Source organism: Zymoseptoria tritici, chromosome 8 (assembly GCF_000219625.1).
Source record: "Zymoseptoria tritici IPO323 chromosome 8, whole genome shotgun sequence".
NCBI lineage: Eukaryota > Fungi > Ascomycota > Dothideomycetes > Mycosphaerellales > Mycosphaerellaceae > Zymoseptoria > Zymoseptoria tritici.
This window is the reverse complement of record NC_018211.1, coordinates 2,166,791-2,185,053: the sequence shown is the minus strand read 5'-3', so window position 1 is coordinate 2,185,053 and position 18,263 is coordinate 2,166,791. Positions and strand designations below refer to the sequence as shown.

At 52.4% G+C, this 18,263-nt stretch overlaps 5 protein-coding genes across 5 annotated transcripts; 3 read left to right on the top strand and 2 right to left on the bottom strand.

The window, feature by feature from the left end:
- Positions 1-7,808: 7,808 nt before the first annotated feature.
- Positions 7,809-8,123, top strand: MYCGRDRAFT_46257 (uncharacterized protein; the record flags this gene model as incomplete). The annotated part of the gene is made up of 2 exons (XM_003850167.1): positions 7,809-7,936; positions 8,000-8,123. 2 exons carry the CDS (start codon positions 7,809-7,811, stop codon positions 8,121-8,123), a joined length of 252 nt encoding a protein of 83 aa, XP_003850215.1.
- Positions 8,124-9,437: 1,314 nt separating this feature from the next.
- Positions 9,438-10,639, top strand: MYCGRDRAFT_46378 (uncharacterized protein; the record flags this gene model as incomplete). The annotated part of the gene is made up of 2 exons (XM_003850168.1): positions 9,438-9,681; positions 9,735-10,639. 2 exons carry the CDS (start codon positions 9,438-9,440, stop codon positions 10,637-10,639), a joined length of 1,149 nt encoding a protein of 382 aa, XP_003850216.1.
- Positions 10,640-12,097: 1,458 nt separating this feature from the next.
- On the bottom strand, positions 12,098-13,009 carry MYCGRDRAFT_75204 (uncharacterized protein; the record flags this gene model as incomplete). The annotated part of the gene is made up of 1 exon (XM_003850139.1): positions 12,098-13,009. One exon carries the CDS (start codon positions 13,007-13,009, stop codon positions 12,098-12,100), a length of 912 nt encoding a protein of 303 aa, XP_003850187.1.
- A 305-nt stretch (positions 13,010-13,314) lies between these two features.
- MYCGRDRAFT_75203 (uncharacterized protein) lies at positions 13,315-15,323 on the top strand (the record flags this gene model as incomplete). Its single annotated transcript, XM_003850169.1, has 1 exon — positions 13,315-15,323. The coding sequence occupies one exon, from the start codon at positions 13,338-13,340 to the stop codon at positions 15,321-15,323; it is 1,986 nt and encodes a 661-aa protein (XP_003850217.1).
- A 1,547-nt stretch (positions 15,324-16,870) lies between these two features.
- Positions 16,871-17,976, bottom strand: MYCGRDRAFT_110625 (uncharacterized protein; the record flags this gene model as incomplete). Its single annotated transcript, XM_003850138.1, has 2 exons — positions 16,871-16,961; positions 17,085-17,976. The coding sequence occupies 2 exons, from the start codon at positions 17,912-17,914 to the stop codon at positions 16,871-16,873; spliced, it is 921 nt and encodes a 306-aa protein (XP_003850186.1).
- Between the last annotated feature and the right edge of the window lie 287 nt (positions 17,977-18,263).

Sequence of the window (18,263 nt, the reverse complement as noted above, 5' to 3'; positions counted from 1 at the left end):
TCGACAATAGGACCAAGACTTAAGTGATAACGGATTACCACAGCCTGCAGTACCTGAAAACCTCCAAAACTCTAACTAAGCGACTTGTACGTTAGATTAAGGAGTTTCAAGCTTACGACATCGACATCCGCTACCGCAAGGGGAGTGAGGCCATTGTCCCTAATGCCCTCTCCCGCCGGCCGGACTTAATGGAAGCGACCCTAGCCAACATGGCAGGGGAGGGTTCTGCATGGGCAGGGGATTAATCACTTGAGCCTGCGGATTTCTTGACCGCCTTGCCTCGCTCCTTTAAGGAAAACGCTACAAGGGGAACGATCATTCGAGGATTCTCCGAGCGTAAGGTAGTTAATAGGGTGATCTATTTTAAAACCACAGGGGAGATGCCCGAGAACAAGAAGCTAAGCCGCTTGATTGAAAAGAAGGTGTTAGATCTTGTCCTTAAGGACGACCTCCTGTACTATCGCGAGGCTGATGGAAGCCTTGTACCCTACGTGGATCCGGAATTCCGGTGGGACTTCCTTAAACGCTGCTACAATAACTACGGGCACTTCGCATTACCCGGCGTCTGCAGCATTCTTCGAGCGAGGGGCTGGTGGTGGTCACTTAAACAGGATGTTTATAACTACGCTTCTACTTGCCCTTAGTGTCAAGCTACGAAGAAGAAGTCCCGGAGTCCTTTACAGGAGCCGCGATTCTACCAAGCCAATTCCAAGCTCAAGCCATTTGAGCGCTGGGCGATTAATGTTGTCGGTCTAATGCCTATTACACTTAATAGTAACAAGTACATTATTACAGCCGTGGACTATGCTACTAGTTGGCCGGTTGCAAGGGCCACCTCGAATTAAGAAACCGAGACGGTCGCTCGCTTTGTTCAAGAAGAGATCTATGCGAACTTTGGACCCCTAAGGGAAGTCCTTAGTAACAATGGATCGAACTTCATAAGCAAGGCGTTTGATATCCTTATGGATACCCTTTAAGCCAACCATAGGCTGACGACGCCCTACCATCCCCGCACGAACGGGAAGGTTGAAGCCTTAAACGGTGTTCTCGGCCGGATCCTCTCTAAGATGTGCTATGGTAAAAGCGTGCACGCTTGGGACTTGTACCTTCCTGAGGCGCTGTATTTAAGCCGAATCCGGGCCTAGTCCGGTTGTGGATACAGCCCCTTCTTCCTCTTGTTCGGCCAGCAACCCCGAATACTTGAGGATTATCCGTACCTGCGTCCGATGCAGCTTAAGCCCGAGGATCCTAAATCCAGGCATTAAGTAATGCAGAACGCTAGGACGATTGCCGCAGAAAAGCTGCTTGCGAAAGCAGTAAGAGCCGGCGCCATTAGTGGACACACCTTCAAGGAAACTAATAGCAAGTTTATCGAGGGAGACTTTGTTCTTGTCTCAAATAAGACTAAGACGAAGCTCCAGCCGACCTTCGTAGGTCCCTTTAAGGTAATCAAGCGAAGCTGGCTTAGTACGTATACCTTAGAGTCCTACGACGGGTCTGTAGTTAAGCATCAAGTGCATGGTAATCGCCTAATCCGCGCCAACTGCACCAGTTTCAGGGACTAGCAGAAGCGCTGTGGACAGGAGATTTCACTTAAGGCCGCTAGCCAAGAGTTTGAGGACTCCTTGCGTAATGATCTTACACTTGATCTACGCTTGAGTTTCTCTACTCTAGCGACCATCCCTAAGCAGAAGTGGGACAAGTTGTCTTCACAGCAGCTTAAACGGTTAGGAGCCCTTCGATTCCTTTTAGGGGAGGGCAAACCTTTAGATTCTTCAAAAACTGACGATTAGCCAAAGTTTTAACACAAGCTTAAACTCGCTGCTAATGAGATCCGAAGGAAGCATAGAGATGTTTCACGCGCGAATCGAGACAATGCTAAGGAGGTAGAGAAACTTAAGGCTACTCTCGAAAAGAAACGTCTTAGGGAGCTGAAGAAGTTAGCACCCTTAAGTCAGCCGGTCATGCATCCGGTAAATGCAGCAGCAACATCAAGGGAAGACGCTTAAGTTAACCCTGTTGCAGCAACTGTTCCTGTCCCTACGGAGCCTGTTGTAGAAGAAACGGAAGAGGAACTACTTGTTATCCCTTCCGAGCTCTAGGAGACTCTACTTAAACCCTAAGGGGAGTCGGGTAATGACGAGGACACTATTGTGGTTGTTCCCCGTCAACGACCACCCTAGAACACAAGGGAAGCTCCTCGTGATCCTGCGGTGCAGCTACGAAGGAAGCCAACCTTCAAGTCTAAACGAAAGGTTAATGCGAGGGCCTAAGTTTGATGGATCCCCCGGAGGGTTTTCATTTTATGTTTTCTGTACTTGAGGCCAGTCCTTAAGTGCTATCATACATTCATTTCGCGCTGGCTTTCTAGCGTCGTATCGCATTGCATCGCATGCACAGCCTAGCAGATGAGGGGGCTTAGAAAAAAGAAAAACAAGAAAAACAACGCTTTTGGTGCTCCTGCTTGAGCCCACGACTTTTCCACCGATCCTACTTGGACCCGAATTAACCCTTCTTAGCCTACTCCCTCTTGGCATCTTCTTCCTTCTTGGTAATGAGCTGCGTCTTGAGGGCTAACATTACCGCCTGCAAATGCAGCATCTAAGGAGTGATGCCTTAATTGGCCCTAAGACGCACTTGAGCCCGCGAGAGAGCCATCTAGACGACTTGATACACGGAGTGGCGCTTGTTGAAGCGGTTGCGGTAGAGCTGCTCGATGTGCTCCGTGTACACGCGCGTGCGCTGGCTTCCTTAAGGAACTGTTGGGCCCTCTGCGCCGTATGCTTGACGCCTATTGTCAGCCCGAGGAGCCGTGCCAAAAAACAGGTTCCCCTAGGTGGCGAAACCGCTTGAGGGGAGCACTGGCTCGTGTACAAGGCGGCCGGAGAAGGTTGGAATTGGGTCGTAATCATTAGTTGAGCCGGTCCGTGCTAGTATTAAGGTCTGATCGATGGCGTATAAGAGCCTCTCTCCTTCGTGCATTAGATCGACGAAATCCTCCGCCGCATCATAGAACGGTGGGCTTGGAGATTGACGAGCTGGAGCTGGTGCGTTTCGAACCGGAGCTTGAACGGGAGCGGGCATAGTGCTCGGCCGAGGAGGCGGGCCCCGACGAGTACTTGAACTAGGGGGCCCTGGCGCTGGAGTGCCTTGACGATCGCCTGTCGGGAAGAGGTCGGGGCCAGGCCTAGAGGAACCTTGTTGCCCTGTACGGAAGAGTGGAGGTGCGTTGGCCGGACAGGTCGTACGCCCAGCTTGAGGGTTGTCGCGGCGATACATGTCATCTATGGTTATAGGCATTCCTTGTGCGTAGTTCTTAGGAAGCTGGAAGGACAAAGGCCTAGCACCCGGAGATCTACCGAACCCCCTTAAAGGATCTAAGTAAGGACGCTCTGGCCGCGAAGGAGTAGTGTCCATCTCCTCACGAGCAGACAAAGGACCCCTCAAGTTAGGGGAACGAGCTGCGACAGCTATTAAGTTAATGTCCTCCATGTCGGCGATATTCGTCTGACTAGTAAGGAATAGGTTGAGCAGCTGCGTAACTCTACCGGATCCAGAATCGAAAGGTCTAGGGCTGGAAGGCGGCGGGCTTGAGGGCACTTGGATAGGCTCTTCTGGGAGCGGAATTGAGACTTCCTCCTTGAAGTCTACCTACTCGTCCTCCGCATCGTTATTACCTTCCTTAGCCTTCGGATTCCTCTTCTTGGTCCTGGTCTTTCCCTAGAGTTTAGAATCTCTAACCGAACAGCGATCGTAGTAGTTAGTGTAGCTGTAGTTGGCATAGCAGCCAAAGCAGCCTCCACTACTGCGGCATAACTTGAAGGGCCCAGCTTTGCGCTTGCCGGACTCGCAGCCACAGTTTCCTTCTTAAGGGCTGCTACCGAGAGCTTAAGTAAAAAGAGAGACCAGTCGCTATTGCTTGCAGGCCCTAATGAGGTGACCGTCCGATTTACGCTAGTCCAAGCTGCGCAGATCGCCTAGCTTGAACGCTTGAAGCCTATCGATTAAGGTATTAAGTTAGGAAATCGTGAAGGCAGCTAGAAATTGCCGAAGGTACTTGATGGGCGCATTCGACACTATGATCAGACAATACATTACTTCCCTCATCTATGCGTCCGTAACCGCGATGCGATTGGAGGCTGGGCTGGGAGTGAGTAGAGCTTTAAGTCGAGCGCCGACAGAGGCGTGCATAGCAGTGCCATCAATGTTTCCTTAAGGGTCGAAGCGATCTAGCTCAGGGTACAAGCCACGAAGATCCGGAGAGCGGTTAAGGACGTTGCGAGGCATCGTGGGGTCCCAACCTTGTGCGGCAGTGCGACTCCTCAAGCCACGGCCCTAGTTCGCCAGTTAAGGGTTGCGCTAAGGGATTTCGTAATTGTTGCTTGTGGGAGCGCGTGTGCCTGGTAGCTTGGACCTAAGGCTTAAGGCAGACATGTTAAGCCCATCGCGATGAGCATCGTATGCCGACTTGTAACCGGTGGCTTGCTCATACCCGAATTTGGTGTACTCCATGCGGTCACGCCGAGACATAACATTAGGCTGGACGTAGAGTTTCCTTAAAGCGAACTTGTCTATCAATTCTTGGGTGGCAGCAGCTTGTAACGGCTGCTTCTTGCTGCTTAAGACCGAGCCAAATGCTTGAGTTAACATCCTTACATCTAAGTATCCGCGCTTAACCGTCTCAATAGCACCTTAAACAGCCTTCGCAGGAGGAAACTTAGGGGGTGGCTTGCGAGGAGATCGGCGGAGCTGCTTGTCGACCTTGTCGTCCTTGCTCTTATCGTCCTTCTTGCGCTTGTCTTCGTCACCCTTCGCCATAGCGACTGTTGCTTAAGGTGTGTTGTAGTGTTGTAAAGTGTGGTGTGAGGTGTGGTAATCGTAGACTGTATAAAGGTCCAAGGAAAAGGGAAGGAAAGGGTTGCGGAAGTTAATAAAAGAGAGAGGGTTTAAAAAGAAAAACGCAGTCGCTTTTGTGCCCTTAGAAGGGCGACCTACTAGTAAATTCGACCATATGCCAGCAGTTACCAGCTTAAGGCTTGTGATAGTACGTAAATTGGATTATTCACCTGCTGGAATTAGCTGGACAATTGCACTTGAGCCCTCACCTTCCGAGCAATCACGGACCTCCTGGATCACGCTCGAGATCACGCACACCCACTTAAGAGCATTAACATATAACCTGAGCCTTCAATCAAGGTTGTTACGAACGCTTAAGGTCACGCATTCACCAAAGGGGAGGATATTCAAAAACACCAAAAACCTCGCTCAGGTTTACTTAAACCCTTAAAGCCTCAGGCACCGTTTCACTTAAAGGCTCGTCATTATTATATAACTCGCTCGTTTCAGTTAGTCTATATAGCTTAAGGGCCTTCGCCCTCATAAATCAGTATCATTCTTTTCCGCTTTTTGATCACCGGGAAGAAACCCACGCTGAAATCTCGCCGGAGCTTTGAATCTGAACCCGAGATGACGGAGCAAGAGGTCGGGTTCGCTCCATCCTCACTCATCACATCGCGAGACCATACCCACCACAGCCACGTTGAATGTTCCATCGACCCTGTCCATCTGTTGAGTCCATCACTTACTGCCGACACATTGTCCAGAAGGCCGGGATAAAGTCGTCTCCACAGGTGAGGAAAGTCCATTCCCTCGTTGAATATAGTCCATATGGGGCCGGTCAGCGGAAATGAGAAGCGTTCGAAGAATAGCATCTGGCCCGAGAACAGGAGACTCCAGACATTGAATATCGATCTCTACGCCAATGCGTCGATGAATGCCACAACAAGATCAGCGTGTCTTGCTCAAGGAATGACCTAACAGACGCCCGTACGCTGGTTCGCATGCATGCATGCATGCACGTCGCTACCGCGCCGAGAGGTCCATTGTCCGTGCAATGTCGCAGTGCATGCACAACGAACGTCCATCGGAACGTGAGCGCGCAGTGGCACTGTTGTGGACCTCGAATCCTACGTCTGCGGGCACCCAGCATATTCAGTCAGCCGCATTGCACAAGATGAACGGGATGACGCAGAGATCCGACCGAGCGTGGCCAACCATTTCGGTGTTTAATTCCGTATCCTTGTCCGCATCCCCGTCCGTTGACGCAGCTGCTCGCGTGCACTGGGTCGACGATGCTGAGCAGCATGCCAATGGTGTGGCACCCAATATCCGGATGTTGTTCTGTGGAGTAGAGAGGACGTGGATTATGACGCTTGCAAGGACCGGTCACTGGAGTCAGGAAACGGGCGACAAGATGAGCGGAGGCAATATCTGGAGATTATGACGGTATGTGCTTGGTCGCTTGTCGAATGCCTACAAAACACTATAGCATGCTTGCCTCATGACTTTCAATGATACTGACTTATCCTATCGACCATATGTGCTAGGCCGCGATAATAACCCGAGGAAATTGCAACGACGTCAACCGGACCTCGCCCTGATTCGCCGTTCCAGCAACAACCAATTACAGAAATAGCTCCTCTCGATGCTTGTCAACCACGACCTTGGAACGGCGACGTCTTGTCAACCCTGTCATAAAAAGTGATGGACTGATGATGCAGTATCACAGGAATGGGTGTGCACCGAACGGCCCCGTCTTTGAGCCGCATAGCGAACATGAGTTCATCGGACGTTTCAACGCGGAGAAAGGATGACGCTAATTCGTGGTCATAGGCTGGATGAATGTGGTTTACAGTTTCAGGGTCTCGTCACTTGTGGGAGCCGCAGAATCCTACGGGCCTTTTGTGCTCCCACATGGCGTGCCAGTCTATGGACCGCTCTGTGTTCAGGCAAATGAACTGAGCGTCATCAGTATGTCGGTACTTGCGAGACGTTGGAATGCTCGCAAGTGACGTTCAGGCAGTTCGTAACGATAGATCGTGCGAACAAGGCAACCTGGACGTACCAAATTGATCCTCGAGTGCCATTTCCCAGGCGTTGGGAACGTCAACGAATAGCCCCTCTTCCAACCTCCTCATTATCAGATCGTCGCCGAGTACCTTTTGGTTGGTCTTTGTACAACTGGGCGTAACCGCTGACGTCGAGCTGTGCCAAAAAGTGGAATTGCCAAGTCCCTGAGAGTCCTTGCTAGCCGAACCTTACCCTGTCCGTTACCCAACTTGCAAAGCATCTCAACGATGCGGCTCATGGGCACGCGATTACTTCAATGTTGGTCTCAGAGTCCTGAGTTGGGCGACTGCCACCGCGCTGTAAACTTATGATGTCTCCAGTCCCGGCCGAACATATGCTTCAACGCAGTATCGTTGTGATGTCGTAATAACACCCGTTGAAGACGGAGACCCTGCATCCACATTCCTCCACAGGGTCTTGGAGCTAACACGAAATAAAGTTGCGTCATGTCAAAGCTAGACCGGATCAATGCCTTTCAGGTTCGTCGATGGCCACGACCCGTTCGGAGAGGCCGTGAATCGAGCCAATCGAAAGGCTCAAGCGGCTCAGTCGTTGCGACCCGTTCCTCGGGCGACCCTTTGTTCCGTATGCAGCGAAAGACAAGGTTGCATGCGCCGCTAGTGGTTTCGCTTGCTCACTTTGGGGCGCGTGCAACACACACGGCATCATGGGTGTAGATCTCAGCCGCTTCTGACGCAGGATGTCCGCTTCTCATTGATTGGAGGCGAGGGTCTTTGCTGTTGTTTTGCCGTATTAGTATCGCTCGCTGTCCGTTGTAGTCACCTTTCCAAACCCGCACAATCCGATCGGCACACCATCCTCTCCATCGATCTCGATCTTATCCTGCATTAGTCTTGCGAAGCATCCATACACGCAATCAAACAACACCAACCATCAACATGTCCGCTGCAACACAATCCGCATCATACGCAGCGAACGGCTTCACCGAGCCGACTGAAGCTCGCGATCACTTCGCCCGTCAATTTGATTTGGCCAACCCAGAGGAAGCCAGAGATTCGTACCAGAGGTGTGTACCAGCTGTATTAGCAGGTGTATATTTCGATCCATAGTGCTGACTTCCTCCTTTCAGAATCATGCACCAGCACACCAGGCAGCAATTCGAGATGGCGACCGAATCGTCACGAAGACGCTCATCGGGCGCAACAATGGCATCGCTCAAGAACGAGTCGAGCGTGGATTCGACAGCATCATAATGGACGGCAGTCTGATGATTCGATCATGAGACTGGCACGACGATAATGAACTGAATGATTGAGCGTTCGCATGTGTAGGATACGGATGAGCACGGCGTTTTGGGGTTTCACGCAGCGAGTGCGATATGGCAGGATCCAGTCCGTCAAGAGTTATTCGACAGAACGCATCGCAGTAGATGCGCACAATGAAGAGATTAATGACAATGTGTATCATTTATTTGAACAGCGGTCCTTCATGTCGCCGTCCGTCCGTGTCGCAGCGTATGCTCCGGCTTCGGTATCCATTGCCAGGTAGTCAGCTTGCCAACAAGTAGTTGCTCGTTCCAGAAATGCTCCGGTGTGAGCACGGAGGTGATCAGCATCTTGCAGAGACAAATAGAAGAATGTTTGAAGCTGATGGCAAGGGCTGCATGGCAAATGCGATTTCCGAATGCACTCTGCATGTGTGCTCAAGCGACGCTCAATCTTGCGATGGAACAACATTTCTTTACAGATCATGTTGCTGTCCAGTGACAATCCGAGTGGTCTCATCGCTTAGGGTTAGGGTTGTGAGAGCTTCGAGTCTCTTTGCCAAGCGGCAGTTGACACCACAGCCACCGGACGCAAGAGCTCCATATGATGCCAGCATGCGTCGCCGTGTAACAGAAGCCAGTTGCTCGACATATGATCGATCAGCTCCGAGTCCCGGCAGAGATGGCCATATTTATGTTTGTCCATGGTCCGGAACAGGAAAGTCTTTCGGTTCCTCCAAGCGGATGCCATATCCACCTGGTTCGCTTGCACATTGAAGAGCTCGTGGAGTATCTTTGTCGCTTGCTTGAACTTGCTTAATGCTTAGCAACGGGTGGGTGTCGTATCCCACATATCCTTCGATCTGGGATGCAGACTTGGGCGTTGATTTCTTGCAATTGAAGAGCACCGGACCGTGTGCCGTCATCCAGGAACCAGTGATTTTCTGCGATGAGTTGCGGTCATGATCATCTTTAGAACCCACAGTGGCTCCACGAAGCCATACTCGCCATACTCATCCCGTAGCGATGTAGGAGCGATCATGAGAAGAAGCGCACTGGACAGATGTCTTCCGACGACATGAAGTCTTCCAATACTAGCGCCGCTGCCGCCAATGCGCACGGTCAAACTCTATTTGGCTCTATTTCTGCACATCCAAAACCTCACGTGTGACTCCCAACATCATCAACGACAACATACGGCGATAGGTACGAAGAACTTCCATCATCTCGACTAAAAGCGGCATTGGAGTCTCGCCCATACGAATTTTCTCAATATCTTGCCGCTCAGAAGCGCGCCGCCATCATGTTCCCACCATCCGAAGGCTACAATCTGGACATCGAGGCCATCTCTGGGATCTGCGGGTCCATCAGTATCGCCTGTTGGGTTGTCGTCTTCTCTCCTCAGATTGTCGAAAACTTCCGACGAAGTTCAGCCGAAGGTCTCAGCGTGGAGTTCATCGTCATTTGGCTGGCAGGAGATGTTTTCAACATTCTTGGCGCAGTGTTGCAGGGTGTTCTGCCTACCATGATTGTCCTTGCAATCTATTGTAAGCAGTATACGAAGTGCTACGACGGGCACAAAAGCTTACCTCGTCTTCAGATACCCTGGCGGACATCGTCTTGCTCGGCCAATGTTTCTACTACCGAGGCTTTAGTCTTCGTGATCCAAGACCCGACAAGGAGCCTAGTGCTGTCGCAGATGAACCTTCTGAACGTTCGCCTTTGATCGCGAATGGTAACGCCGAGTCCGTAAGACCAAGCCGTCCAGCCAATGCCGCCGATGTGGAGTACAATTCGCGAACGCGATCAAGTTCCTCCTTCAGGGAACGACTCTCGAGCATGGATGCCACGTTCCTCTCTCCTGCAACACCAATACACCCGCAACGTAAAGACGACCCGTCGAGCGAGGTACTCAAGCCTCAACAGCCAAAGAGCTGGACGAAGGCGATCTTGTTCAACGGCACTGCCATTCTTGTCGTCATTGCCGCTGGTATCGCCGGTTACTACCTCAGCCCTTCAGCGCCGGAGCACAAGCAGCAGGAATCTCCCGCAGATGAGCAAGCAGCTTCACTCAAACTGAACCTCTGGGGCCAGATCTTTGGCTATGTTTGTGCCGTGCTGTATCTGGGCAGCCGTGTCCCTCAACTCCTGCTCAACTATCGCCGGAAGTCTACCGAGGGATTGAATGCCTTGTTCTTCCTCTTCGCCTGCATTGGGAACTTGACATTCGTCTGTTCAATTCTGGCCTTCGAGCCGATCTGCAGCCAGCATCATCGTGGACACTGGAGGGAGAGCCATTGCCAGCCGGGCGAAGCGCCCGCGATTTACGGTCAATACATCCTCGTCAACCTGAGCTGGCTGATCGGAAGTCTCGGAACCCTTTTCCTGGACTTCGCAGTGTTTGTTCAATTCTTCATGTACCGCAATAACAGGCCGAAGGCCAATGCGGTCGCAGCTGGAGCCCAGGTTCAGGAAGCTCGAGGTCGGGAGGCGGGCGAGCGTTGACCGCGCTGTACTATTGCAGTCGACTCCTCTGTTTCGTCGAATTCAAGAGCATGCCATGCGGCGTTGCCATGACCGGCACTGCGAATACAGCGGCTGCTCAAATCGACGGTATAGGAACGACGCCGCAAGATTCGTGTCCCAGCATACCCGGTGTATGCTGGAGAATCTCATCTTGATCCGTTCGAAACACATCAGCGCTATACCTGCAGCGGCGGGCGAGAACATCGTACGGCACGATGAGAGAGTTGGGTGCGGGCATGACGTGTGATCTGGATTCCGGATTGGCCGAAGATGAGCCTTTGGTAGAACACTGCGCAACTGGGAACCGGATACTGAGGATGCTTCGACCCAAGTATCGACCCGAAATGCGTGGAGGGTTGTCCGATCGACGAATCCCGCAATCTTGAGTAACGCCGTCGAGGTCGCACAAGCTTCACCACTCCTTACCCGTATTTCCTGCGGTCACACGGTACATGGTTGAGACAGCGTTCACAGCTTTGCTATGCTCTGGAGTTCCGAGCAGGGTGTCGCGATGGCAGTCAATACAAGCAGGCTGCGAATGGTTGTGGGCAAGATTTTGTTGGCAATATGTCCAGCGTCGAGATGTAACGCACAGTTTCAGCGAGTATCACTGACATGGAGAGGCTCAAGTCGATATATGTCGGGCAGACTGTAAATTTATTCGACCCGGTCGCCGAACAGCGATTCATTCTCGGAGCGCCTCGAAGGTGTCCAACATCCAGCTCGGTCTTTCAAACACAAGAACCTTGTGCCTACAATGCCGCATACATCACTCTCATTCATCGACTGTCGTCTTGTTGTGCCATTCCTTGTTCACTGTGATCACTTCTAGCGAGCGTGACTTGAGTCCAGCAGCAAGCATAGACTGGCGATCGATGCATCAGAAAGGAAGATTGTTTCGACTAACAGGCCTGCAAACGCGATTTTGTCAATGACTTCCACCCTTCCTTCCATATCTATCCTCCATCCACACTGACCGGACTTCGCACCAGCACTACTCCCACCTTTGTGAATCGCAAAACATCGCAGTTCTGCCGATCGCACCACCAATGCCACGGTCGCGAGTTCCTCCTCATTGTTTAATCGACCGGCGCTGCTCGGACAGCTTCCTCTGCCGTGCTGCCGGTGATGGCGACGCCGAAGCCATGCTTCGTTGGCTGGATAGTTGCTCGTGCGTCAAAACGAGGCGAGGACCCGGAGTCAAACGAGGCTTATCATGCACAGAAGCCGATGGCTTGCGTGTGTAGAATCACATTCAAGATTTTCGCTTAATCTGGAACACGGGACGTGATCGCCAATTGGAACGGCGTTGATGTTTGGTGATTCGGTTTGGCTTCCGGGAAACATTTGGCCGGCCCGCGAATTGTCCTGGCGTATCGTGGCACGGATTGTGGTTGTAAGTCGTAGTTGCTTCGGCGGAGTTGGAATCCCGCTTTCTCATCGTTCGATAACAGTCGTGAGCTGCGTCGTAAATCCCTCGAAAAGTGGGAACAGTGAGCAAGCCGCGTATTTCTCCACCAAGGATCCTTCCTTGCTCCCTTCATCCGGCTGTGATTGTTGCATGTCGCGGCCTTCGATGATCGTGCCCTCGGGATAGCTGGGGCGCTTGCCCTCCTCAATAAGCCGAATGAACATGGGGTCGATAGGCACACTTCCAAGGAACGGTACCTCGAACTCCGTCGCCATCGCCTGCCCACCTCCTTTCGAAAAGACATTCGTGCACTCAGAGCAGTTCGGGCAGACGAATCCGGCCATGTTCTCGATCACGCCGAGGATGCCAACGCCAACTTTGCGGCAGAAGTTGATCTCCTTCTTGACATCGCTGACACTGATCGCCTGTGGAGTCGTAACAATGACAGCTCCCGCCATCTGTTCGGACGTCGCGGACTTCAACAAGGTCTCCACGAGTGAGATGTGCTCATCACTAGTTCCCGGCGGCGTATCAATGAGAAGATAGTCCATCGCTCCCCACTGAACGTCCGTGAGAAATTGCCGGACCATGGCAGTTTTCTTTGGTCCCCGCCACACGACTGCATCGCCACGGTTTGCGAGCATGAAACCTAAGGACATCGCTCGGAGTTGACCGGTTTTCTTGCTTGAATCGGTAGTGGAGGTGTTCGCCTCGTGGATTGGGACAGGTAACCATCCTCCTGGTGCTTGTGTGACTTTCGAGTTCTCAATCCCGAGAAAGCGTGGTATTGAGGGTCCGGTCAAGTCCACATCGAGGATGCCGACAGAATGTCCTTGGAGAGTGAGAGAGAGGGCGAGCTGGGTGGTGACGCTGGACTTGCCAACGCCTCCCTTGCCGGAGAGGACCAGGACAATATGCTTGATATCCTGGAGCGACATGATGTTGTTTGGGGAAAGGAAGAGGATCAGGAAGTGAGGTTGAAAAGTTATATCGAAGTCGATTAGCAATCATCCTGAGAGGTCCAAATCGCTGTCAAATCCCATCAAATGCGCCCATCAAAGTGGTCGCGTGCGATTGCCGATCTTCAAACTTATCGATGATGAAAGCGGGACAAAATTCCCGTCTCAAAACGGTCAAACAATCCACGAGATATGAGACGACTCTCTGTTTGTTCGATCATGCTGCCCGACTGTCCCTCCAACACCATCCTCGCCGCCGACCTCCTCATTCCGGCACGCCGCTCTACCTCGTAATCCCCTCCCGACCATGGACAAAATCACCGACAAGATCGCCGCCCTCCCACCCAACGCCAACTACTTCTCCCTCGAATTCTTCCCGCCCAAGACCCAGCAGGGTTTCTCCAACCTCAATGCGCGACTCTCCCGTATGGCGCACTCGTTGCGACCCCTCTTCGTCAACGTTACGTGGGGTGCGGGAGGAAGCACATCCGCCAAATCGCTCGCACTCGCAGAAGTCACGCAACGAGAACTAGGATTGACGACATGTTTACATCTGACATGTACGAACATGTCGAGGAAGTTGATCGACGAGGCGTTGGAGCAGGCGAAGGTTTTGGGTGTGAGGAATATTCTGGCGCTGAGAGGAGACCCGCCGAGGAGCGATGAGTATCGCGACAATTCATTACCGAATGCGGATGAGGATGATAGCAACAAGGACTTTACGTGGGCGGAAGATCTGGTGAGGTATATCCGGAAACAGTATGGAGATTACTTTTGTGTTGGTGTAGCGGGATACCCAGAAGGCCACTCAGATCAGTCATGTCCGGAGCATCAGTCGATGGAGCATGATTTGCCGTTTTTGGTGGAGAAGATGAAAGCTGGTGCGGACTTCATCATGACACAGTTGTTCTACGATGTGGAGGCGTATGAGAGGTTTGAGAGGAGGTTGAGGGAGCATGAGTCGGGTGCGTTTAAAACGGTGCCTCTCATACCTGGATTGATGCCAGTGCAGAGCTATCAGATATTGAGGAGGACAACGAAGCTCAGTCATGCTGCTCTCCCGGAAGAGATGTTGAAAAGGTTACACGCGGTGAAAGGAGATGATGAGGCTGTCAAGAGGGTTGGAGTTGACGTTTTGAGTGAGATGGTAGAGGGCATGAAGAGTAGGAAAGGCAACGGTCCGCAGGGTTTCCACTTCTACACACTCAACCTGGAGAAGGTTGTTGCACAGATTGTAGAAAGGACCGGTCTGATACCGCCGGAGGAAAAGAAGGACGAGAATGCAGTGGCGGACGATGAGGTGGGTGATTTCGTGCTAGTGGACAAAGATGTGAAGCAGAAGCAACGCCGGCGCAAGTCTTCGATGGCCAATTCTCAATCGCGGAATCGAGTGATTGTCGCACGAACAAGAGCGTCGAGTAATAGCAGCACGCGGACCTCCGCCGCGCATGAAGTGCCGGACGATGAAGCGGGAATACCACGTGAGAAAATCAACAGTCGTAGCAACACACTTGCGATCTCAGAAGGAGACGGTGCTCTAGGAAGGGAGGCGACGTGGGACGACTTCCCAAACGGCCGATTTGGAGACGCACGATCACCAGCTTACGGTGAGATTGACGGCTACGGCGTGAGCCTTCACGTCAGCGTACCTGATGCGAAGCGACTCTGGGGCGAGCCCAAGACCATCGAGGACATCTCAACCAGCTTCCGGAGACATCTGTCAGGTGAGATCGAGGCGATACCCTGGTCCGAAGAGCCCCTCCAGAACGAAACTCTCACCATCAAGGACCAACTCCAAAGCCTCATCAATCGCGGCTGGTGGACTGTCGCTTCCCAACCCGCTGTCAATGGCGTACGCTCGACCGACCCAGTCCATGGATGGGGTCCCAAGAACGGCTTCGTCTTTCAAAAGCCATTCGTCGAGTTCTTCATCCCGGCATCAGACTGGAGTGCCCTACAAGGCAAATTGGTCGAACACCCGCAAATCACCTACTTCGCCGGAAACGCCAATGGCGACTTTGTCTCTTCCGGCGAGGACACCGTCAATCCAGTGACGTGGGGTACCTTTGCGGGCAAGGAGATCATTACGCCGACGATCATCGAAGCGGTGAGTTTCAAGGCGTGGTGTGAGGAGGCGTTTGGCATTTGGGCGGAGTGGCAGAGGGTGTATAAGCCTGGGAGTGAGAGTAGTCGTTTGTTGGAGAGGATAAGGAAGGAGTACTGGCTGGTCAGTGTTATTCATCATGGGTTTCTGGAGGAGGGGGCGTTATGGAAGGATCTGTTGGAGGCGTAGGGAGAGCATTTGGGAGGAGTGATCGGCGCTGGAGTCGTTTCGCGGGAGGACGATAGCTATTGGAGATGTTGGCGGAGAGGTTGGAGTGGAGTGTGAAGTGAAGGGCTGATGTGCATTGGCTCTATCACCTGTGGAGAAAAGAACAGAGTAAGAACTTGCTGTACGGCCTGCTATGAAGCATAACGCATGTACTATCATCTGACCCAAACGACTATCTGGTACGCCTTGCTAACTGAATACAACGTCTCTCTAGCACAACCCCCTAGCCTACCTACAAATGTTTCACTCACGGTGTAGCAAGTCGTATAGCCCTGGGTTGATCCAGCGGACCAACCCATCGTTCGCAGCTTTGTCTGCTCTCTATACACCTCCATGGCTCCGCTCAAACCGCACCACGCAACTCGGACTCCCGTAGCTCTGTCGGTATGGTGTGAGCTCGAGGGACGAGAGTTTCGTCCTTGCTTTCGTTCCTCTCGAGAAAACACATCCTCCTCGAACTACACTTCCGTTCCCTAGCGCAGACTGCGCAGTCCAAGCCCATGGAGTCAGACACATGCGGCGCAGTTTGAGCGGGATCATGGAGGTAAGTACCGGTTGCTCTACTCAATGGCCCACCATCAACCTTGAACTTGCCGAGAGAGCTGAGGAAGTTGTTCTGCGCCCATTCCAACGAGCCCTTTAAGTAGGAATATAATCTCCTGCGTCGCTGCGCTGTGCACCGCGCCAATGGTTCAGTGGTAGAATACGCGCTTCCCATTCAAGGACGCTGCGCGTGACCGGGGTCCGATTCCCCGTTGGCGCATGTTTTTTGGCCGTTCGATGAAGTTGTATATCGCTGTTTTTGGTCCAGCAACTAGATCTACGATAGCGGAAGTCGCTTTTCGTCGCAAGAGCGTCGTTTTGCTGCTGCGCGAACGACACTTTTTGCTGGCGTTTGAGCTTGCAACTACGCTGGAAACCAATGCCCCGCGTCAAATGAGCTAGGTACTAACCGACAGTCGTGGAACGATATTGCACAGTGGATATGAATGCGGAAGAGAGATTCACTCACAGCGGACTAAGGAAAGCTAGCCATATAGATACAGCGCTAATCTAGATTGAGCTTTCCCACAGACGAATCCCACCAATCCGCCGTGGCCATAAAACACCAATTCTCTGCCTCAATCGCATCAGCTCTACTTCGTTTTCCTGAACGAATCGCACAGTCCAAGCCAACAGTGCAAAATCTATACGGCGAGAATTGCGTGGAAAGCAGGAGAGCTTGATATCGGCATTTGTATGTACAAAGACCTGCAAATAATATGTGTCCCGGTCGTCGCTTGTACTCCTCGGCCTAAAGTGCACCTGAACATGAACTTTGAAGGTTGAAAATACATTGTTGAGCTGGTCAATATCGCAAGACGTGATGCACTTGCGCTTTTTCAGCAGCTCCTGTATGTGCCTCCCTCTGTGCCTATCTCTATTATTCCCATTCGCAAACCCGACCTGGCCATCAGCGGCTTGGAGAGTGCAGTTTGAGCTGGAGAGCGGAGGCCTGTGAAGACACTTCAACCAGCACGGGCCATGCTTGGCATCGCAACACCGCAGACCCTCGAACTTCCATTGCAGATTCCCGTCCTCACAGCTTCTCGTAGCAGACTATCCAAGAGTCAAGCCACCTCACATGGCTTCTTTCAATCGTACAATTCTTCCGCAGCCTTCTGCTTCGCGTCCGCCTTCTCCTTGTCCGTCTCCGAAGACACACGCCCATCCGCCTTGTACCCTCCCACGTGTGCCAACCCATCGTCCAGCTCCTCGTCCAAGTTGTCCTGGATCGCGTGATCCAAGTCGTAGTACGACGCGACCGGTGCTTGATCTTCACCAAAGGCTCCTTCCGGCTGGTCTTCCAGCGCTTCTTCGAGGTCACCGACAAGACCATGCTTTGCACGCCAAGTGTTGAGGTCTGCTAGCATGCGCGTGTTGTCGTCTTTAAGCAGCTTCACACGAACTAGCGTGCCGTCCATGGCATCCAACATCTCTTCAGCTTCGTGAAGAAGCCTCTCGGCACCGGAAGGCGCCCAGATAGTAGCCAAGAGCTGGAGAACTTGAATTCGCGTGTAGTGGGGAACGCGTGGCTCGAGAAGGAGCGCAAGACATCCTTGCTCACACTGGTGGTATCGCTGATTTTCGTGGTCCTCCAGGAGCGACGCGTGACGCGCGTGATACACCTGAGCTTCGTTGGAATACACTTGTGTGCTCGTTGTTGGCGCAGGGAGAGGCGTCTTCACCAAGAAGTTTGGCTGAAGTGGACGAAGCGGCATTTTGAAACCACCTGTTACTGGGCGGAATGGCGTCTCGACGGCGAACCGGGGGTCGACAGGCGGCGGTGCAGTGTCTTCATCTGGTTCTTGGATCGACCCTGATTTCTTGAAGATTGATCCGATTTTGGGACGCGGCGTTGGCTTGCCCTTTCGGCGTGTGGACTTCATTCTCGCGTAGATTGGTGGGTGAGTCGCCGGCACGTCGACCGACGCGTTATTGTCGCTCGCCTCTGGTGACGGCGATGCTGGCGCGATCGCGTCCGTCATCTCCATGTCGTCATTGTTGGCCATGGTCTCGAAGTTGTGCTTCTTTTTTGTTATGCTGGTAAAGAACCTGTTGACACAGTTGCGCAGACTGCAAAAGGAAGTCGAAGAAAGTGAGAGAACTTCCGTGCATCGAAGGTGGGTTCAGATTGCGGGAAGGTGCATGAAAATCTCTTTTTCCACTGAGGCAGCAAAACACTTCGTTTGCGTTACACGAACTTTCATGTCTCAACTTGAAAGTCGCCGTCACTTTCAAGAAAACGCTTTCGACGCACCTCTTCTTCGCAACCTTTCATCACAACTCTCTGCCCTCTCCACACCTGCAACACCGACACAGCCCATACCGCTTCACCCATCGAACCACACGATACCCATC